The sequence below is a fragment of the Acipenser ruthenus genome, chromosome 48 (genome assembly GCF_902713425.1).
Source record: "Acipenser ruthenus chromosome 48, fAciRut3.2 maternal haplotype, whole genome shotgun sequence".
NCBI lineage: Eukaryota > Metazoa > Chordata > Actinopteri > Acipenseriformes > Acipenseridae > Acipenser > Acipenser ruthenus.
In genome coordinates, this window is record NC_081236.1 from 1,023,710 (window position 1) to 1,046,955 (window position 23,246).

The following is a 23,246-nucleotide window of genomic DNA, read 5'->3' on the forward strand; positions in this document are numbered from 1 at the left end:
CGCATTAAAAACACGTCCACTGGCAGTCAGTTACGCAATCAGGTGATGAAAAGGTTTTTAAAAACAAATCTGTGTTGCATGTAACTGGCAAGTCTAAAGGTCGTCTTTATGAAGGAAATAAGTAGACGATTACCAGAAATGCAGGTCGCGTTTTTAAAGAGGATTGTGAAAAACAATAATGTATATAATTGATGGACCTTGACGAAATGTTTTTGGTTTCTTTCTAATCCCTCGATCATTCATCCTTGACCACGACACGCTTGAGTGACTGTGACTGAAGCAGATGCACTTAATCACCTACTTAGTGAGACAGCTGATCGGACGCCGGATAGGGAGCGATTTCAGCTGTTGAATTGCAAGCTTGAATAAAAGCAATAAAGAAAATCACAGAAAAAATAACAACATGCCACGTCTGTCCAGAGATCAGCGCCTTCGTGCGATCAGCGTGTTGGAGGCTGGACTAGGGCAGCGTGCTGCGGCTCGCCGTCTTGAGTGCTCACAGATAAGTGATACGTTTCTTTTGATGCTCAGTATACTTGGTGTGAATACATTATCTCCTTTGATTTGTGTCTTTTATGGAGTAGTGGTTAGGGGCTCTGGACTCTTGACCGGAGGGTCGTGGGTTCAATCCCAGGTGGGGGGGACACTGCTGCTGTACCCTTGAGCAAGGTACTTTACCTAGATTGCTCCAGTAAAAACCCAACTGTATAAATGGGGAATTGTATGTAAAAATAATGTGATATCTGTATAATGTGAAATAATGTGATATCTTGTAACAATTGTAAGTCGCCCTGGATAAGGGCGTCTGCTAAGAAATAAATAATAATAATAATACACAATAGTCTGTTATTAATCAATCATTTGCCATGCATCATGTATCTATAAGCGACCCAGAGGGTCATCATGTATCTCCACATCGTCTGTGCTCAACCTGATTAAATAAATATTTAACACACACACACACACAAGTCAGTTGTTCTTCCCTACATTATATAAAATTGATGCTTAACACTTATATTCCTGCAGTTACTTTGTTTGCATGGATTCTCTCTCTCTATCGTTTCTTACCAAATATAGTGATAGTCACATGACACGTCACATGATGCCAAACCCGATTGGTCCAGATGAAGAATCACATTTGTGCAACGAGATCAGCACACAGTTCAAGCATTGTACAAACTTTATTTATTCATTTATTTATTTAACAATAATTCCTCCGTCTTCCCGCACGTTTAAACTCTTATTTACAAATACACAGATATAATTTATACATTTTACAATACTGACAAAGCAATGTGAACCCCTACCTTTCCACGGTTCCTTAATTATTATTATTTTTAAAAATCTTTTTAAGGAACTGTGATAAAGACACAATGGCCCGTAAGACTGCAGCTGAAACTACCTTGGATGATGTAAACCAACTGGTAAGCCAACTATGTGATTCCACTACGGCAGGCCCATGGGCTCATTCAGCAGGCAGGCCCCTCTCCTCTCTCCTCACCGCAGGCCCATGGGCTCGTGCAGCAGGCAGGCCCCTCTCCTCACCGCAGGCCCACGGGCTCGTGCAGCAGGCAGGCAGGCCCCTCTCCTCACCGCAGGCCCACGGGCTCGTGCAGCAGGCAGGCAGACCCCTCTCCCCCTCACCGCAGGTCCATGGGCTCGTGCAGCAGACAGGCAGGCCCCTCTCTCCTCACCGCAGGCCCATGGGCTCGTGCAGCAGGCAGGCAGACCCCTCTCCCCCTCACCGCAGGTCCATGGGCTCGTGCAGCAGGCAGGCAGGCCCCTCTCTCCTCACCGCAGGCCCATGGGCTCGTGCAGCAGGCAGGCAGGCCCCTCTCTCCTCACCGCAGGCCCATGGGCTCGTGCAGCATGCAGGCCCCTCTCCTCTCCCCTCACCGCAGGCCCATGGGCTCGTGCAGCAGGCAGGCCCCTCTCCCCTCACCGCAGGCCCATGGGCTCGTGCAGCAGGTCCTCTCCTCTCACCGCAGGCCCATGGGCTTGTGCAGCAGGTCCTCTCCTCTCACCGCAGGCCCATGGGCTCGTGCAGCAGGTCCTCTCCTCTTACCGCAGGCCCAGGGGCTCGTGCAGCAGGTCCTCTCCCCTCACCGCAGGCCCATGGGCTCGTGCAGCAGGTCCTCTCCTCTCACCGCAGGCTCACGGGCTCGTGCAGCAGGTCCTCTCCTCTCACCGCAGGCTCATGGGCTCGTGCAGCAGGCAGGCAGACCCCTCTCCCCCTCACCGCAGGCCCACGGGCTCGTGCAGCAGGCAGGCAGGCCCCTCTCTCCTCACCGCAGGCCCACGGGCTCGTGCAGCAGGCAGGCAGGCCCCTCTCTCCTCACCGCATGCCCAGGGACTCGTGCAGCAGACAGGCCTCTCTCTCCCCCTCACCGCAGGCCCATGGGCTCGTGCAGCAGGCAGGCCCCTCTCTCCTCACTGCAGGCCCATGGGCTCGTGCAGCAGGCAGGCAGGCCCCTCTCTCCTCACTGCAGGCCCATGGGCTCGTGCAGCAGGCAGGCAGGCCCCTCTCCCCTCACCGCAGGCCCATGGGCTCGTGCAGCAGGCAGGCCCCTCTCTCCTCACTGCAGGCCCATGGGCTCGTGCAGCAGGCAGGCAGGCCCCTCTCTCCTCACTGCAGGCCCATGGGCTCGTGCAGCATGCAGGCCCCTCTCCTCTCCCCTCACCGCAGACCCATGGGCTCATGCAGCAGGCAGGCCAGGTAGCAGCACACCTCCCAGGCACGGTCGATGTGGGCGGCGCTGCTGAGCGGGTGCACGCCGCGGAGGAAGCGGAAGGTGAGCACCTTGTCAGTCAGGCTCCGCACGCTCAGCACCTCCCTGCAGGGGACCCCGGGGGCCGGGGCCTCCGAGGGGAACAGGTAAGGGGGCAGGGCCAGCCCGGGGGTCAGCCCCGCCTCCCACTCGTCCAGCCGCAGGGCGCTAGCGAAGCCCAGGTAGCCGCTGGGAGAGGCCAGGACGCAGGCCCGGCGGGGAGACAGGGCGCGGTAGGGCTGGGGGGAGGGGGCGGGGCCGCGCTGACGCTCCTTCGCCGGCACGTCGAACAGCAGGTCAGCGCACTCCAGCACGGTCAGCGGCGAGCCCTGCCCCAGCAGGACGGAGTGTTTGGGCCGGAAGGAGTCGATGTATCGAAGGCTGCAGCGCACCGGGATCTGCAGGGGAGGCAGGGAGGCACGCCGGGATTGTTTCGTACGTTCATCACTTCATTTGCACAGTAATTATTATTATTATTTTTCACACTGTGCTATGCTTTCACTGTGCTGGATCACACTGTGCTATGCTTTCACTGTGCTGGATCACACTGTGCTATGCTTTCACTGTGCTGGATCACACTGTGCTATGCTTTCACTGTGCTGGATCACACTGTGCTATGCTTTCACTGTGCTGGATCACACTGTGCTATGCTTTCACTGTGCTGGATCACACTGTGCTATGCTTTCATTGTGCTGAATCACACTGTGCTATGCTTTCACTGTGCTGAATCACACTGTGCTATGCTCTCACTGTGCTGGATCACACTGTGCTATGCTTTCACTGTGCTGGATCACACTGTGCTATGCTTTCACTGTGCTGGATCACACTGTGCTATGCTTTCACTGTGCTGGATCACACTGTGCTGTACATTCACTGTGCTGGATTACACTGCTATGCTTTCACTGTGCTGAATCACTCTCTATTGTGCTCTCACTGTGTGTAACTCCTATAAGGGGTGGCTCACCTGTTGCAGCCTCTTCTGCAGCAGCTCCATCCAATGAACCCAGATCCGGGAGACGGTGGACTCGGCCACCTTGAATCTGAAGGAGAGGTCCTGCAGCAGCAGCCCCAGCCTGAGCCGGGTCAGAACCAGCAGCAGCTGGTCCTCCGGGCTCAGCAGATTGGGAGCCCCGCCCTCTGTGCGCCGAGAGTAGCCCCGCCCCGGAAAGGCCCCGTCCTCTGAGCTGTTAGCCCCTCCCACTGGCAGCCCCTCGGTCTGTGTCACCGAGTCTGAAACAGGAGCCTGAGGGGAGGAGAGGGAGAGGGAGGGACAGAGGGGGGGGGACAGAGGGAGGGGGAGAGGGAGGGGGAGGGGGGGGGTGGTTAAGATTTGTTAACAAATTCTAACACGTCCGTAATTTAACCCTTTCAAAGACAGGCTCAACCAGACATATTAACTGATACAAGAGACAGGGTCAACCACACACATTAACTGATAGAGAGGGTCTGCTGGACATATTAACTTACAAACCATTTCACACGCCTTAAAATAAATAAATAAAACACTCACCTGTGCGTCCACAAACACGTCTTCCCCCAACACCTCGACCAGCCCGTCAGAAACCACTTCCTCTTCCTCCTCCTCGGCCCCGCCCTCTGTCCCTGAAGCCCCTCCCTCCCCCTCCTGATTGGCCGCTCGGTTCCAGCAGAGCCCGCCCCCGTCTCCGCTGCGCAGGAACTCCAGGAAGGCCGTGAACTTGCTATAGCTCTCGAACCCGGTGAAGAAACGCAGCCACTTGGGCTCCTGGCTCAGGCCCCTGGCGGAGAGGACGCAGCGGCGAGGACGGGCCCTCCTCTCGCTGAGCTGGGCCCCCAGCTGCAGAACGGTCTCAGCGCTGGAGGCTGCCTCCGAGCGGGCCCGGGCCAGCTCTCTCTGCCGGACCGAGCCCTCGAGCCGAAGCCGGGCCGCCTCGTTCTCCAGGGCGTCGACGCGAGCCTCGTGGGCCATCGTCAGGGTGTGCTGCTCCCACTCCCAGCGCTCCTGCAGGGGGCAGCAGAGGGTACACTGAGCAGCCAACCCTGCCTTCATAGAAGCGCCATTGACATGATAAAAAAAATGTTAGATTTCGAAATGTCACATTTTTCAATTCAGTTTTTCTTTATGTGGGAAAACTTCAAAGCGGTGTGTAACTCAATATGTTAACGTGACATTATGACCAAAAGCCTTGACTAAAGAATGCATGCGTTATAGTTTGCATGGGTAAGCACTCTCCACATCTCATTGTGTGTTGAGTGCTTACCCATCAGCAGCAGTGTGGAGTAGTGGTCAGGGCTCTGGACTCTTGAACGGAGGGTCGTGGGTTCAATCCCAGGTGGGGGACACTGCTGCTATACCCTTGAGCAAGGTACTTTACCTAGATTGCTCCAGTAAAAACCCAACTGTATAAATGGGTAATTGTATGTAAAATTAATGTGATATCTTGTAACAATTGTAAGTCGCCCTGGATAAGGGCGTCTGCTAAGAAATAAATAATAATAATTTTTCACCATGCTTGTATTTTAACAAAAGCAGCTCTTGAACAAAGATTAAGAGTATTGTAGCTGCATGGCATGAATCCATCACTCTCCCAAGCTCAGTTTAACGTTTTAACAGAACAGACCATCATTAAGCGATCATTCTGTCGTCTTATGGATCGTGATGCGAACCGTGTCGCGATACCTATCGCGACATCAGTGTCTCGTCACACCCCTGAAAAGGAGTCAGACAATTCTGTCGTTATTAACAGACTAGCATCCAGGCTTGCGGTCCACACCTGTCTTTCCATCTCCAATTCCTTTAGAAAATCAATTTCTAACTCCCCTTGTAATCAATTCCAGCACATCGTTGATCTCAATTAGCAGAGTTCTGTTAAAATGAGCTTCTCTCCACTGTGGTGACAAATGACTTGAATTGGGGGCTGTGTGGGTGCAGTGGTTAGAGAAAGAGGTTTGATACCAGGAGGTTAAAATCCTGGCTCAGCCGCTGACTCCCTGTGTGTGTGTGACCCTGAGCAAGTCACTGAACCTCCTTGTGCTCCGTCCTTCGGGTGAGACGTTGTTGTAAGAGACTCTATGTAAGTCGCCTTGGATAAATAAATAAATAATAATAATAATAATAATAATAATAATTTGAAGTCGCTGTTTGTCAATTAAAATCAGCTTCAAATGAAAGCAGTTGAACAAATCGACAGTTACCACGTCTCAAATATCAATTCACATTCCCTTTTAATCAATTCCAAATACATAATTGATTGCAATTAGCAGCATTCTGTTAATTAGCTTCTCTGAAGGAATTGGAACTGGGAATTGATTTTTAAAAAAAAAGGCATTGGAAATTTGAAAATAAAAAAATCGACCCCCCCCCCCTCTTAACCCTGTATGTGTCACACAGCAGCGCCCGGGCGATCTCTACCTTGCTCTGGGCGTACAGCGCCTCCTGGCTCTTGAGCGCCCCCTGCAGTTCGCTCAGCCTCTGCTCCTGCCTGTGCAGGTTCTGTGTGAAGATCCGCGCCAGGCGGGTCAGGGCCTGGGGGTCGGAGGGCAGAGAGTATCCCCGGTGATCATTCTCGAAGCCCAGGAGCAACCCCCCCTGGGACTGCCCGACCAGCTCCACCAACTCCGCTGCCAGCACCAGGTCTCCTATCCCGCGCGCGGAGGCTGTGAGAGGAGGCAAGGGTCTGTAACATCACATGTCCAGGGCTGGCACAGGAATGGGAATTAGACTCCCATTGCACAGCAGTGTGATCCATTCCTGGTTTTACTAGGAGGCTGTGTGGTCCAGTGGTTAAAGAAAAGGGCTTGTAACCAGGAGGTCCCCGGTTCAAATCCCACCTCAGCCACAGACTCACTGTGTGACCCTGAGCAAGTCACTGAACCTCCTTGTGCTCCGTCTTTCGGGTGAGACGTAGTTGTAAGTGACTCTGCAGCTGATGCATAGTTCACACACCCTAGTCTCTGTAAGTCGCCTTGGATAAAGGCGTCTGCTAAATAATCTAATAATAATATAGTTTAATCAGACACACCTGCGCTTGTTACCTAGACACACTGGGGGCTGATCAAGCTGGCAGTAAAACCTGGACTGGGTGACACTGCTGTGCAATAGGAGTCTGATTCCCATCCTTGTAATTAATAATATCCTTAGAATAATTAACTATATTCATGAAGGCTATAATCTTTCTACAAAACACATTATACTGTAGTAACCGTATTCTACTGCTTGTCTACATCTCTGCATTCTAGGACTGGGGGGGGGAGAGGGAGAGATTAGAGTTATGTGTTTCACAAAAATGGTGTCTCCCACACCGCCCCGAGATGACAAGGAGAGACCCGACACCCGACAGATAAGCAGATTCTGCACAGAAGCAAGCCGTTGAAGCCCTGTTATTGAACTTGATTTTGTTAAAACTCCAAGCAATGTGAAGAATCCTGCAGGGGGGGGGGGGGGGTACCTGTGTGGGAGGGGCACTTCCTGGTCAGACTCCCCTTCCCCTTCCTCCTCCTCCTCTTCTTCACTGCACTCTTACTCAAAGGCTCTGCTTCCTCCACGTTCTATGATCAGTTAGAGAAAAAAAGTCAATAATTATAATAATATCTTTATTTTTTTATATAGCGCCTTTCATAGTGGACCCCCATCACAAAGCGCTTTACAGAGGCAGGCTGTGAACTGTGCATTATATGCAGAGTCACTTCCAATAGGATGTTGATTTAACATCTCATCCGCAGGACGGAGCACCAGGAGGTGAAGTGACTCGCTCAGGGTCACACACAGTGAGGCAGAGGTGGGATTTGAACCGGTGACCTTCTGATGACAAGCCACTGGACTTTAACCACTGGACCGCACTGCCTCGTAGCATTTATTTCGACCCCTGCTGGCCAGTACTGGACCCTGAACTGGTACGGTTCGCTACAGGCAGCAGTGATGCGGTCGGATAACAGGCCAGGATAAGTCACGTGACTCCCATCTCCATAGGAGGCTGTGTGGTCCAGTGGTTAAAGAAAAGGGCTTGTAACCAGGAGGTCCCCGGTTCAAATCCCACCTGTGGTTTTAAACTTCGACTTGTTCCGGTAATACATTCCAAAAAAAAATTTAAAAAATCACAGAAATGACGTGAAAATACCGATTTACAAAACCGGATGTGTGTGTTTACGATCAACACAAACCCACAACGAAGGGAAGAGATAAGCTTGTCATATTAATATAATAAACACCTCCTGTACATACCTACATAAATAAAGACGGTTATTTCAACGCTACCCTCACGACTGACGTTTAATTTTTACAGGCAGGAATAACAACAATAATTTGTACTGAAGTATGTCGACCATAGCTATAAAATGGTTCTCTATCTATGATAACTATTAATATAGCGTTTTTCAAAAAAGTAATACGTTATATTACATTATTATTATTATTATTATTATTATTATTATTATTATTATTATTATTATTATTATCAACAAATGTATTTAGTATTTGATTTATTTATTTGTCTGACGGTTTTATTCAAAGCGACTTACTGGGTCACACTGAATTCTCTTAACATACAAATTCTGGTGCTTAATTTATACAGCTGGGTTTTTACTGGAGCGATCTGGGTAATAAAAAAAAACTAGAATTAATAAGAACATAAAAAGTATGATAGGAAAATAGTGTTATCTTTGCATAAAACTAACAATTACAACATTTTCTGTAACTTTTCATTCTATTTTAACACCTTTTTTCCTGATGAAAGAGCGCAACATTAAAACCGGCAAGTCGAGTGTCCCGATGTAAAATTGCACAAGTTATATAGGGACTAACGCTACAGAAGATACACGACAAAACCTTTACAGATTGAACGAGGTATTGCATAGATTCATAACTAATGCAACGTTGCGTAAGGCAACTGAATATAAAGTATACTGATACAGCATGTACACGATTTCTCCTGCACGTTCAGTTTGCGACAGAAACTTATAACAGAATCCAAAGCAAACGATGCATTATATACAGACACGTACCTTCTTAATAACTCCGAAGTCAAACTCCGTGGGTACAGCGTGGTCTCTGAGGCGAACTGTCTGCCCAGTTCTGTCAAACATTTCTGCTTTGAAATGCTTGCTGCACAAAACGCTATGTTTCGTGGGCTCCCAGAGTTTGTTGTCCGGGGTCTGTCGACGCACGGCGATTCTCCACTGGTTTTTTCTCGACGGACTCTTTGGGAAACTATTAATATTACGACAAAATATGTCACAGCAAAACTTAACACTGTAAACGCAGATTGATTTTGGTCAGTTAGCCTTCACTTATGGGAAATCAGGTGTTAAAACGGCACAACTATTTTACCTGGTGTTTTTTCCTCGGATTCAATTTAAATATCTATCTATCTATCTCTCTCAGATCTATCTATCTATCTATCTCTCTCTCAGATCTATCTATCTATCTATCTATCTATCTATCTCTCAGATCTATCTATCTATCTCTCAGATCTATCTATCTCTCAGATCTATCTATCTCTCTATCTCTCAGATCTATCTATCTCTCTATCTCTCAGATCTATCTATCTCTCTCTCAGATCTATCTATCTATCTATCTCTCAGATCTATCTATCTCTCAGATCTATCTATCTCTCTATCTCTCAGATCTATCTATCTCTCTATCTCTCAGATCTATCTATCTCTCTCAGATCTATCTCTCTCTCAGATCTATCTATCTCTCTCAGATCTATCTATCTCTCTCAGATCTATCTATCTATCTATCTATCTATCTATCTATCTCTCAGATCTATCTATCTATCTCTCAGATCTATCTATCTCTCAGATCTATCTATCTATCTATCTATCTATCTATCTATCTATCTCTCAGATCTATCTATCTATCTCTCAGATCTATCTATCTATCTCTCAGATCTATCTATCTCTCTATCTCTCAGATCTATCTATCTCTCTATCTCTCAGATCTATCTATCTCTCTAATCTATCTATCTCTCTCTCTATCTATCTCTCAGATCTATCTATCTATCTATCTCTCAGATCTATCTATCTCTCAGATCTATCTATCTCTCAGATCTATCTATCTCTCTATCTCTCAGATCTATCTATCTATCTATCTCTCAGATCTATCTATCTCTCTCTCTCAGATCTATCTATCTCTCTCTTTATCTATCTATCTATCTATCTCTCAGATCTATCTATCTATCTATCTCTGAGATATATATATATATGTATTTTTTACTAGATTTAAACAAATTATATTTTTTTACACACCAGAATTTTTAAATCTTAAACATTCTGACAATTAAATCTGAAAAAAAAAAAAATGCTTTTAAAAATCAATTAATTTTACACTCGGCGCGTCAACATTTAGCCGACAGATAAATCCGAAATTAATCTTTGAAGTTAGCAGTTAAAACCTGACAAAAAAAAAAAAAAAAAAAAAACAGATCTGGGAAAAGAATGTTTTGGTAAAGATTGGTAAATTTTTTTTGTTTGTTTTTTGGTTTAAATCTAAATCTTAATAAATAAATAAATAAATAAATAAATAAATAAATAAATACTAGATTTAATTTAATCGGGGGAAGGGGGGGGAACACCTGGGGAAATAATAATAATAATAATAATAATAATAATAATAATAATAATAATAATAATAATTTGGTATAAATCTAGTTAAAATTAAATCCGGGAAAACACACATGGTAAAATATTTCCTGTTTTGTTTTGGCCCCCACACTTGGCCCCCCCTATTCACCGCTATAAATTATAACACAGCTCTCGACACTTATACAGACACCAGTAAGAAGCCCTCTCAGTATACAGTTTATAAATATCTCAGTCCAGTAAAGGTGCGTCTCTGTGTTTGTGTTACCCGTGGAATGAGATCCCTCTCCTCAGCGTGCCTTCATTGCGGAGCTCAGAGCAGTTTATCGCGGCGCAAGACACGGGCATGGCGGATCATACTAACGCTACAAAATGGAAAGAGGACAGACGTGCAGAATTAATATAACACCTTGATTTCTTCCAAAACCCCTCTAAAAAAAAAAACAACTTAGTTTTCATAGCCTCGGCGCCTAAAATGTATTGTCGCCGGCTCAAAAACAATTTCACAGCTCGATGCTTTGCATAAAATATTTTACGTGTACATAGTAAAACGTATATATGGTTTGTATTTTGAGGGATAACCGTTAGAAGACTATGCAACCAAAAAAAAATAATAATAACGAGGAAAAACGAGACCGCGGTACATACCAGAAACACTGATACCTAGATAAGATGGCGGCTTGAAACGTATCCCTATGACGTCACGGCCTCGCTAATCCCTCTATCTCTATAGCGGGCACCAAACGAAACGGTACAGTAATCCCACACTGCCATCTAGTGTGTGGAATATGAATGGCAGGAGAGTATCCCAAATTCGCTGCTCTGATCAATAACTTAAGTTTATTTATTTATTAATTTTATTTTTTTCACTTTTGGTTGACAAGACTTCGTTAACCGTCACAACTGATTCGTTTTAAATGTTTGATTGCGATGCATTTTATTAGACGTTCAAAATACTGACAGATGCACTTAAACAAACAAAACAAACATGAATGCAATTAAATAGGAGTCAGGAAAATATGCTTCTATCATCGGTTTTAATATTTATTTTTGTATTTGATTTAGTTTGTGTTTTTAATGTTTGTATCAATAAAGCTATATCCAGTATCATGATTAATTTCAAAGCGTATTTATTATTATTATTATTATTATTATTATTATTATTATTATTATTATTATTATAATAATTATATTATTATTATAACACAGTCAGAAAATGTTGGTTTTATTTTATTTTAACATGATCGTATATTATTTCCCACTGAAAATGTAGGTCTAACGGTATTGTCTTTATGAATAGAAAGGTATCTGATAAAAGTGATTTCATTAGCTCGTATCTATTAAGTCATTATATCATATGCTTTATTAAAACCCGCTTACAGTATTTCTGTGATTATTCAGCAGTGGCACCCTGATCAAAACAAAACGCATCCTTTCAAATTCAGCGAGAATATCACACATCGCAAACTTTGCAGCGCACAAAAAAATAAAGAAATCTCGTGTCTGCACTGCAGAGCAAACCTCTGAAGCGGGTGTATGAATCTGTCACGCAGTTATAAATGCATCGTGATGTTTGTCTGCAGGATCGGTTTTTTCTTTGCTTCTGTACCTCGGGTCGGGCTCGTCCCGATCTGCGCAGCGCTGCCCGGACCCCCTCGCTCCTCTCCCGGGGAGCCGCTGCCTGCCTCTTCGGTCGGCTCTCTGGGATCGGGGACTCAAGATTAAACCAAACGTTTCCCTTGGAAAACCTGCCCGGGTCACTTTCTTCGCTCCCCCCGGTATCCATTTCCACAAAAACTAACAAACCTCGGGAATTGGCTTTTTAAAGTAAGCTCGTATCTTCAGTTCCGCCTGCCAGTAACCAACATGGCCGTTGTGGGCAGGCTCTATCCATCTACAGGGCGGTGAAGCCGAATTCCAACGCCACCGTTTGCCCTTAGCGAACATGGAAGGAAGCTTATGTGGCAAAGTACGACTTAAATATCCAAACCGTAAAGATAAAACCCCTGGTTCTCGACGCGTCTTCGGCGTCCTCAAACTATCCTAACTCTCCCCGGAGCCAAACCGGATTAAAGTTGACAGGCAAAGTTTACAACGAAGAAAAATTACAGGCCGAGACCCGAAACAAACATGGCGGATGTGGGCAAGCCCTATCGAGATACTGTCATGAAGCCGCCGCCGGGCTGAAAAATTCGCCATCAACACAAATGGCGACTCTAACTCGCCTTATGACCGAATAAAAATACTGGAAATAAACGACGGTACATCAGAAAAGTTTGGGAACGAGCAGAGGCAGTCCCACACCGCTGGACCTTATCAGGGAATTCAATTTAATTGAACACAGTTGCGTTGTTTTGTTACCCAGTGTTTTAGATATCTCGACTGGTTTGCAATCCCAGGCATTTAATATCCCGTGTAACTGGGCTAGCAGACGGGACGCTGTATATATACACACAAACACGAAGGTCACTCTTAAAATCAGGACTTGAAGGATGTGTTGCAGTAAGAACACCTCTGTTAAGAAAGGAGAACCAGACTAAAAGGGTGAAATATGCACAAGAACACAGAAACTGGACTGTGGAGCAATGGTCAAAGGTGCTTTGGACTGTTAATGGATGGACAAAGACACCTGTGCCTTCTGCCAGTCCTGTTGTCAATTCAACGCTTGACTTCTTTCTATTCCTGAAGGATATTATCTTCAAGTATTGCTCATCCTTGTTAGACAGCTTTTTTGGGTCTTCCAGTCCTGGGTTTGTTAATTACAGATGATGTTTCTCTGTGCTTGTGGATTATGCTTCGGATACCACACCTTGAAAATCGAGTGATGGGAGATATTTCATTCAATGTGTTTCCTTCTCTATGCGAGTCAAGGTTGTTAGAATAGTGAAAACACTTGTGGAGGCTTTGAGGAAATCGCTGATCCTCATAATGCATGAGAGTAGAGAAATGCAACATGTCTAAGACTTTTGCACAGCAGTGTGTGTAATTTACGTTTTTAAAAATATCACACACCATATCAAACACACAGACATGTTAACCCCTTCACAGCCAGTCCTTTAATGACCACACTGCCTTTTAAAAAGTGCTGTAAATACATTTTAAAAAAATAGAAAACTTGTTTGAGACAGCAGTGATTTTTAAATTGTTTTAATTTCCAGACCCTTGTCAGAACACGCTAATAAATTTTCAACCCAACAAAGCATTTTTTTGTAAGATCGTAAATATCTATAAAAATAAATAAATAAAAAGTTAACAAACAATTATGTTATTATTGTAACAAACTCACTAAATTGTTACCTCCTTAAAATCAACTACTGTATATATATATAAATATTCATAAATATAATAGATGGGCCTCTTCAGTGAGTTACAGGAAAATAATTCCATGGAGGGTTTCTGTGACGTCATAAACTACGAGAGCGAAGGCGGAGTTTCCAAACTGTCCCAGAACCCCGAGATGGAATTGTTTTCCTGTGACTCACTGAAGAGGCACGTCTGTTATTTTTTATAATCCACGGATACCCTTGTGATGCTGATATTAAAGAAGACGAGGTTCAGCAGGACAGTTTCTATTATTTTTAAATGTCGTGTTTCAGTGCTGTACGGACGTTCTGTGTCGTTATCCGTTTGTGCTTCAGCTTTATTTGGATGATCAGTTTTACCTTGTTTTAATTTCCCCTTCCTCTCCGGTTTCTCTGAGATACGAATGTACCCGCATTACATCATTTTTGTGGTGTTGTTGATCATTAATGAACATTTCTGTGTTGTCGAGTGATTGAAAACGAGACATGTTGTGTTTTGAATTGAAAGCGATGATCTTGAGGAGTCGAATGGGTCAAAGTTCAAGAATATTTTCCTCTAGAGGAATTATCACTTTTTGACGTCACTGCTGTGGTATTATGCCATTTTTTCTAAATTATTATTATTTATTTCTTAGCAGACACCCTTATCCAGGGCGACTTACAATTGTTACAAGATACCACATTATTTTTACATACAATTCCCCATTTATACAGTTGGGTTTTTTACTGGAGCAATCTAGGTAAAGTACCTTGCTCAAGGGTACAGCAGCAGTGTCCCCCCCCCCCACCTGGGATTGAACCCACGACACTCCGGTCAAGAGTCCAGAGCCCTAACCACCACTCCACACTGCATACTGTATATATGCAATTTACTGCAGACGTTTCATAATCTTGTGCGTATGGGTTTTGTTTTGCTTGCAGTGCACTCGCTGGGCACTAGATGGCGCTTGCTGATATAAAGATGGCAGATCCAGCCTACATCATATAAAGCAGGCAGCTAAATCTGAAGACCACTTCAACAGACTTAACGGCAGATATAAGTAGCTGCGTTATAAACAGAGGAATGGGGGAAAGGTTACAAAAAAAAAGGAAAGAAAATGGCTCGCTGGTCTTTCTCTTTCAGTCCGACGAATCCCTCCATCTCAGCGTCCACGTCACTCCGTCCAGCTTGTCATTCAGAAGCTTCTTCAGCTACGAGGGAGCAGAGAGGCCCATAAACAAACCGAGATGCAGCGTTCTCACATTTTTTAAAATTTAGTAGTCGACAATTAATTTGACATATCCAATTATTTTTAGGCTCAGCTCACTCCCAGATTGAAACAAAGAATGGATGAACAAAAGCAAACAAGACAGAAGAAAAACAATTAAGACACACAGACAGACCTATAGAAACACACACACTGACAGGCACACACACACACGCACAAGCACACACACACACGGACACAGGCACACACACACACTGATACACACACACTGACAGGCACACACACAACGACACAGGCGCACACACACACACTCTGATACACACACACGGACACACACTCAGATACACACACGCACGCTCACGCACACACACACTCTCAGAGATACAGAGGGGCGGGTTCCCTGCAGCTCTCTCACCTCCTTCATGGCCTGCTCTCTGGTCTGCTCTGTGTCACACTGCAGAGGGTCCTTCGACTGGCACTGCATCCCCAGAGTGAGCACCCTGTCCACCCCCCCTGTGAAACAACAACAACGCAGGGGCTGGTAAACACAGATCATTTTTGTAGTTTCTTCTTTGATTACATGACGTTACATAAAAGATCTAAATGATGTTACTAAAATGACTAAATTATGAAAAATTCTCGGCGACGCTAAACTTCTGGCCACAGCTACAGACTGAACGATCGCTCGTGGGATGCAGGTTTTAATTCAGTGCTGGAGGATGCCCCAGTAAATCACAGACAGGCCAAATAAAAACCGCACACCACGAACGATCATTTTTGTTAAGTATATGGGAAAACTACAAAGTGATTCAATATGTTAACGTAACATCATCCAGCAGGTTTCATTCGACTTTATGAAGCAGAATTAGTTCATTCTATATAGAGGCTGATGCAAAACTTTTGGCCAGAGCTGTGGACCTTTTTAAATACTGCCTTTAATCTTCACTGTTCTATACTTGGCTACACAGGTCTCAAATGTGCAGTTTCGAAAGACACACATGTCTTGGCAAACATGCACTTCCATTTTAAATCTGGCGCTATACTCCGCTGATACCAGTGTGGAGTAGTGGTTAAGGCTCTGGACTCTTGACCGGAGGGTCGTGGGTTCAATCCTAGGTGGGGGGGGGCACTGCTGCTGTACCCTTGAGCAAGGTACTTTACCTAGATTGCTCCAGTAAAAAACCCAACTGTATAAATGGGTAATTGTATGTAAAAATGATATCTTGTATCTCGTCTGCTAAATAAAATAATAATTCCTTGCGATGTTGGGTTTCTTACTGGTGCTGCACTTGATTGTGATGGGCTGGCTGGTCACGTTGCTCTGTCCCATTTGCAGCAGCGTCTGCACTGTGACGCTGTACTCCACTCCGGATCTCACGTCAGTGAGGATGGTGGCGTTGGTGCGGGCGACCACAGAGTGGCTGAGCTTCCAGAATCGCGTGGTGTAGTTGATCAGGTAGCTGCTCTGCACCCCTTCCATGTTCTCTGGGACGTCCCAGCTCAGGTGGATGTCAGTCGTGTTAAAAGAGGTGTTATGCAGGTTTTTGGGTTCGTTTAGTTCTTGAGAACGAGGGAATAAAACAAACAAACAGACAGACAAAGAATGAGTAAACCTGATTCAATATAATTATATATATATGGTCTGGGTGCGTTTATTATATATATATATATATATATATATATATATATATATATATATATATATATATTCAAATGGGTAAAAATAATAATTAATATTTGATTTCCCAGTTTTACTAAATAATTCCAAGAATAATGAGTCATTATTTGGTCAAAGTCAACTTTTTTTCCCCCTCATAGGGGCTGAGATTTAATTATAGTACTTAACCATAAATTCTAGATTCATAATAACTGAAAAAATAAAAGCAATTTTTTAACAGGCTCGTCCAGTTGATATTTCCCATAATCCACGGCCGGTTGACCCCAGCGTGACCCCAGCGTGACCCCGGCGCGAGCCGTCAAAGTGAAATTGCGACCCGTACCTTCGCAGAGCTGCTGTCTTGTTTTCCATTTTGTATATTTTTGATCACGGACACGTCCAGGTCCTCAGGGACAATACCACTGATGATAATATAATAAATACATTGTATATAACAAATCCCGGGCTCCTGAATCAACGAATCACCCCACACACCCTCTCTCTCACACACACACACACACACACAGAAAAAAAATTAAACTGCATTGAATCCATTTTTGCTAGTAAGGCGTTTCTCAGTGGTGATTGAGATATGGCTGAACGGGGGAGATGGAAAGGCAGTGGTCCGAAATACGCCTTACTTGTGTAGGTGGTTACGTTGACAGGGTCGGAGAGCTTGGTTTTGTCGGCTGCTAGGGTAATAACCGTGACTGTGTATTCTTTCCCTGACTTCAGTCCAGTCAGGTTGGCTGTCAGATCTACAGTCTCGAGGGCTGGTGATTCCGGAACCTGAACCCTGAACGAATGCCAGCTTCCATTGGCTGGAGGCTTCCACTGGACCGCGATGTTAGTTCTGGTTGTCTCGGTAACGGCGAGTTCCGTGATGACATCAGGTCCTGCGGGGGAGACAAAACAAGGAAAGAATCAGTCTGGGCTGAGCCCGAACCCGCATTTTATAATCAGATTCGTCACTTATTAAATTGGAACAGAAATCAATGAAAGAAAAGTTTGGGCAAACGCTTTCGCAAGAGTGTGCGATTGATTGCAGGTTCGTTTAGACAAAGCCGGTAATGGAATTTATGTAAGGTAATTAAAGAACGCAGCTGGGTATCAAACATTAGGACGGCCACTCAAAGCGTACTGTCTCTATACAGAATTCATTTGGCAGGAAGTCCGGTCAGGTGCATTGTGGGCTTTGTAGTTTTTGCTATTATGTCAACTCTTAGTTCAATCCTCAGGTTGTTGGTTTGGCTGGGGCACCGTTTGCTGTCCACAAACGCGGACGCGATAATCGATTCAGAAACGCGGTGGCTGCATGCGCCACTAATAACACGTGTTTCTTTCACAACTGCACATTCTCCAGCAGAAGGTCAATAATATGAACAAAATCATCTAATTGGTTACAGTCTCTTTCACCTGAGATCATTTGTTTTGTTTCAATCTCTTGTTTTACTGTTTTTTATTTATTTATTTATTTGTTTGTTTTTAAATTTGGAAATCACCAATAATTTTTGATTGTCTCTCCAATTTAAAATTATTTTTATTTCAACCCCCGCTCACCCCTGCCACCACCCCAGCCGATTTAGGATTATCCTAAGCCCTCCCTACCCGGGTGGCCCTCGGCCAACGACATAACCTGGATTCGAACCCGCGATCTCCAGGCTACAGGGCGCATCCTGCACTCCACTTGGATGCGCCCCTCAGAAGCCCCTTTGTCTTGAGATGGCTTGCCACGCACATTTCGATTTGATCTATACCAGTGGTTCTGTCCAAACCAGTTCCTTACTTGTGTAGCTGGTGATGAAGACCGGGTCGCCCTCCACGGACTGGTTTGCCACCAGCGCCGTGACCCAGATCGAGTAGTTGGTCCCGGGTTCGAGGTTCTCCAGTCTGGCTGATTCTGTGAAGACGGTCTGGGTGTGGTTGAGGAAAGCCCAGTTGCCAGTCCAGTCCACTCTGTAGCCGTCGTGCCCACCTTCCGGCCGTGCCCAGCTCAGGTTCAGCATCGTCGCGGTGACCTCTGACACCTGCAGCCTGGAGACGAGATCCGGCTCTGCAGAACAAAAACAACGCATCCCCCGGGACATCAGCTCACCAGGAATGTCAGAATGCAATGGGTCTGAGAAAATGATTAATCTCACCTGCTGGAGTACTGTGCAGCTGTGGCCAAAAGTTTAGCATCCCCCAGTATATATTATTATTTATTTCTTAGCAGACGCCCTTATCCAGGGCCACTTACAATTGGTACAAGATATCATTTTCACATACAGTTACCCATTTATACAGTTGGGTTTTTACTGGAGCAATCTAGGTAAAGTACCTTGCTCAAGGGTACAACAGCAGTGTCCCCCCCACCTGGGATTGAACCCACGACCCTCCGGTCAAGAGTCCAGAGCCCTCACCACTACTCCACACTGCTGCCCACACTATATAGAATGAACTAATTTTGCTTCCTAAAGTCGAACGAAACCTGCTGAATCATGTTACGTTAACACACTGAGTCACTTTGTAGTTTTCCCATATGCTTAACAAAAATGTGACATTTCAAAATCGAACAGGATGTACTACTGTATACTGTCAGGGCATCCAGTTGCGAGATCATTTTTGTAGTTTCTTAGATTATATGATGTGAAATAAAAGATAAATCAAGTTCAGATTATTTTGAATAATGTCACAATCCTAAAATTCTAGGCGATGCAAAACTTTTGGCCAGAGCTGTAATACTGCGTACCATCCGCAATGGAACTCTATTGAGAGAATCATAAAACACAGCTGTGTACTAATTACACAGACCCTGTGTCAAGGTGTGCGGTCTGTGTCATGGATATGATCTCAAACAATTTTGACTCTGAAAGAGAAGAGTTACCCTTTAAAGGACAACACTGATAAGGGAACGATAGAAAAATCTAATGATACAGCTTTGTACCAAACATTAATAAGAGACTCTGTAAGACAGAATCTTCACTTGACCACAATATCACAGCCATATAGGGTCAGCGGTCAATTTCATGGTTAGAAAGCAGGGTTTACTGTAAATCGCCTTGCAAACAGGAAGTCTTGTCTATCACACGCTATCTGACATTAAATTCAACTTCATGAATTAGTCATTTAGCAGACTTATCAAAAAGCGACTTACAGAGACTAGGGGGGTGAACTATGCATCATCAACAACTGCTGCTGCTGCTGCAGAGTCACTTCCAATAGGAGCTTGTTTGTTTTGCGTCTCATCCGAAGGACGGAGCACAAGGAGGTTCAGTGACTTGCTCACACACAGGGAGTCGGAGGCTCAGCCGGGATTTGAAACTCCTGGTATCGAGCCCCCTTTCTTTAAACCGCTGGGACCCACAAGCTTCGAGAGAGACTTACTGGTGAACGCAGACACGGACACTGGGTCTCCACTGATCGAGCGGTCCAGCACCAGCGTCGTCACCCTGAAAGTGAACTGCTTTCCTGGGCTGAGCCTGTCCACAGAGGCAGCCTCCCCCGGAGCCGTGACGTTCAGGGTAGGAAACCCCTCCACCTCCACGAGGAAGCTGTCCACGTTCCCCGTTGGCCGTCTCCAGCGCAGGGTCGCGGTTTTCGTGGTGACGGACGTGACGTTCAGATCGGTCACCCTTTCCGGCTCTGTGAGAGGAAGTGGACAACCGTCACTTCCTGTTCAGGTATCAGTAGCTACCCCACGATCTGAGGCAGGGGGGCAGAGTCAGGGCACCTTAATAATAGGTTTGTATAGTAACAGCGTAGCAAAGTGTGACAGTATGGTAAAGCATAGGCAAGTACTGTAAAAGGCAGGGTCAGCTGGACATATTAACTGATATCAGAGTCATTTTGTAGTTTTCCTATGCATTTACCAGAGCTTACCCTGGTTTGCCATGTTTTTAAATATGCTTTACCACACCTCTCTGTGCTTTACAATGCTTCCCTGTGCTTTACCAGACCTCTCTGTGCTTTACAATGCTTCCCTATGCTTTACCAGACCTCTCTGTGCTTTACAATGCTTGCCTATGCTTTACCAGACCTCTCTGTGCTTTACAATGCTTCCCTATGCTTTACCAGACCTCTCTGTGCTTTACAATGCTTCCCTATGCTTTACCATACCTCTCTGTGCTTTACAATGCTTCCCTATGCTTTACCAGACCTATCTGTGCTTTACAATGCTTCCCTATGCTTTACCAGACCTCTCTGTGCTTTACAATGCTTCCCTATGCTTTACCATACCTCTCTGTGCTTTACAATGCTTCCCTATGCTTTACCATACCTCTCTGTGCTTTACAATGCTAACCTATGCTTTACCACACCTCTCTGTGCTTTACAATGCTAACCTATGCAATGCTTTCACTGTGCTTCATCACACTTTGCTGTGCTTAAACTAGGAGGAACTGTTGGGTTTTGTGTTTTGTTGTAAATTCAATCACCTCAATTTACTAACTGGCAATCAGTTGCATGTAAACAGTGTTGTTGAAGCCCAACAGAGTGGGTTACAGGACCCCAGTATACAGACAGACGCACAAGCAGTGTATTGTATGCGGTTACACAGGCTGTAAATGCATCAGGGATCTGGTACAGAGACAGATAGGGATCAAGGACCTTTTTCTGTGGGAGAGCAGAGGCAGGAGAGAGGACACTGGGAGTGATGGATCTCCTACCAATTCCCAAGACGCTTCTACATGCCCTCTCACTGAGTGACATCATCACCTAAAATCCCTTTTCCCAGCTTACAAAAGCATCTTACAGCCCTTCAATCTCACAGCGGACGGTTGCTGTGATTTATTTCCTTAGATATACCACAGTGGTTTATCCTTCAGCTATCTCACATTCCTTTAGATATGCTTGTTATCTCAAACCTATTTTGCTGACCGCTACTTGTGCGATAATATCAAACCTTAACTTTTTATATCGGACACCCTGGGATCCTTCAAGAAGCTGCTTGATGAGATTCTGGGATCAATAAGCTGCTAACAACCAAACGAGCAAGATGGGCCGAATGGGGCGCTGGGTGAGTCACTCAGACCTAAACTTTGAACCCCTGAAATTCACTTTTCGGGAAAACCAAAAAAATCGACCTACTTGTGTAGACGGTGGCGTTCTCTGGGTTCAGATCTCTGTCGCATTTGACGGGAAAGACCTGGAATCGGTAGAGGCTGCCGGGGGTCAGGGAGTCCACCAGCGCGGTCAACCCGGTGGAGTTCAGAACCTGACTGGTGTTCCCCGACACCTCCACTCGGTACTGACTTACATTACCCGGGCCGGGGGTCCAGCTCAGGGACACGTTGGTTAACGAGACGTTGGAAACAGTCAGGTTACCATAGAAACGATCTGGAACAGGATGGGAAGAGAGGAACCGATCAAGACAAAATCCCCTGGGAAACTTACCCATAGTAAAAGCACAGCAAAGTGTAACAAAGCACAGTGACAGCGTGGTAAAGCACAGAGAGGTCTGGTAAAGCATAGGGAAGCATTGTAAAGCACAGAGAGGTCTGGTAAAGCATAGGGAAGCATTGTAAAACACAGAGAGGTATGGTAAAGCATAGGGAAGCATTGTAAAGCACAGTGGTCTGGTAAAGCATAGGGAAGCATTGTAAAGCACAGAGAGGTGTGGTAAAGCACAGGGAAGCATTGTAAAGCACAGTGGTCTGGTAAAGCATAGGGAAGCATTGTAAAGCACAGAGAGGTCTGGGAAAGCAGAGGGAAGCATTGTAAAGCACAGAGAGGTCTGGTAAAGCATAGGGAAGCATTGTAAAGCACAGAGAGGTCTGGTAAAGCATAGGGAAGCATTGTAAAGCACAGAGAGGTCTGGTAAAGCATAGGGAAGAATTGTAAAGCACAGAGAGGTGTGGTAAAGCATAGGGAAGCATTGTAAAGCACAGAGAGGTGTGGTAAAGCATAGGGAAGCATTGTAAAACACAGAGAGGTATGGTAAAGCATAGGGAAGCATTGTAAAGCACAGTGGTCTGGTAAAGCATAGGGAAGCATTGTAAAACACAGAGAGGTGTGGTAAAGCATAGGGAAGCATTGTAAAGCACAGAGAGGTGTGGTAAAGCATAGGGAAGCATTGTAAAGCACAGAGAGGTCTGGTAAAGCATAGGGAAGCATTGTAAAGCACAGAGAGGTCTGGGAAAGCAGAGGGAAGCATTGTAAAGCACAGAGAGGTCTGGTAAAGCATAGGGAAGCATTGTAAAGCACAGAGAGGTCTGGGAAAGCAGAGGGAAGCATTGTAAAGCACAGAGAGGTCTGGGAAAGCAGAGGGAAGCATTGTAAAGCACAGAGAGGTCTGGTAAAGCATAGGGAAGCATTGTAAAGCACAGAGAGGTGTGGTAAAGCATAGAGAAGCATTGTAAAGCACAGAGAAATAAATAATAATAATAATAATAATAATAATAATAATAATAATATTAATACCTTCGTAACAGATGTATGGAAGCTCAGTTTCGCAGGGCTGGTCGAACCAGGGTCCGAAGCTCAGGAACTTCACGCAGGAGTCGTCCGAGTTGTTGCTGTCGGGCCGGGCTGGGTACCAGTTCTGGAAAGTGAGCGGATCGCCGTTGGACCACTGGGACCAGTCCATGGGCCCGTCGAGCTGCTTGCGCAGCCCGGTCCAGGTGTCGTTGGTCAGGCCTCCCACCAGCAGGGCGGCGTTGTCCGGAGTGACACTCGCCAGCTCCCTGAAGCAGGAACGGCAGTGGTTCCGAGCCACAGCCCACTCCGTCGCATTGGACTGGAAGAAATACATCCTCTCCGACCCGACCGGGCCCAG

The 23,246-nt window shown here is 45.5% G+C and overlaps 3 protein-coding genes across 4 annotated transcripts; 1 reads left to right on the plus strand and 2 right to left on the minus strand.

The window, feature by feature from the left end:
* The first annotated feature begins 1,372 nt into the window (after positions 1-1,372).
* LOC117970973 (synapsin-1-like) lies at positions 1,373-2,825 on the plus strand. Its single transcript, XM_059014524.1, has 2 exons — positions 1,373-2,050; positions 2,708-2,825. Exons 1-2 carry the CDS (start codon positions 1,374-1,376, stop codon positions 2,718-2,720), a joined length of 690 nt encoding a protein of 229 aa, XP_058870507.1. The 5' UTR covers position 1,373; the 3' UTR covers positions 2,721-2,825.
* Positions 2,420-12,449, minus strand: LOC117404457 (uncharacterized). Of its 2 annotated transcripts, XM_059014520.1 has the most exons (8): positions 10,974-11,019; positions 10,594-10,690; positions 8,748-8,952; positions 7,196-7,295; positions 6,160-6,404; positions 4,279-4,749; positions 3,733-4,011; positions 2,420-3,166 (listed from the first exon to the last, which is right to left on the minus strand). In XM_059014520.1, exons 2-8 carry the CDS (start codon positions 10,671-10,673, stop codon positions 2,678-2,680), a joined length of 1,869 nt encoding a protein of 622 aa, XP_058870503.1. In that variant the 5' UTR covers positions 10,674-10,690; positions 10,974-11,019; the 3' UTR covers positions 2,420-2,677. The 2 variants fall into 2 exon arrangements, with proteins under 2 accessions (XP_058870503.1, XP_058870504.1); XM_059014521.1 differs by lacking the exons at positions 8,748-8,952; positions 10,594-10,690; positions 10,974-11,019 and adding an exon at positions 11,935-12,449.
* Positions 12,450-14,681: 2,232 nt separating this feature from the next.
* LOC117404433 (receptor-type tyrosine-protein phosphatase eta-like) lies at positions 14,682-23,246 on the minus strand. Its single transcript, XM_059014522.1, has 8 exons — positions 22,892-23,246; positions 21,560-21,808; positions 19,859-20,116; positions 18,279-18,545; positions 17,134-17,388; positions 16,114-16,395; positions 15,251-15,348; positions 14,682-14,818 (listed from the first exon to the last, which is right to left on the minus strand). The coding sequence occupies exons 1-8, from the start codon at positions 23,220-23,222 to the stop codon at positions 14,747-14,749; spliced, it is 1,812 nt and encodes a 603-aa protein (XP_058870505.1). The 5' UTR covers positions 23,223-23,246; the 3' UTR covers positions 14,682-14,746.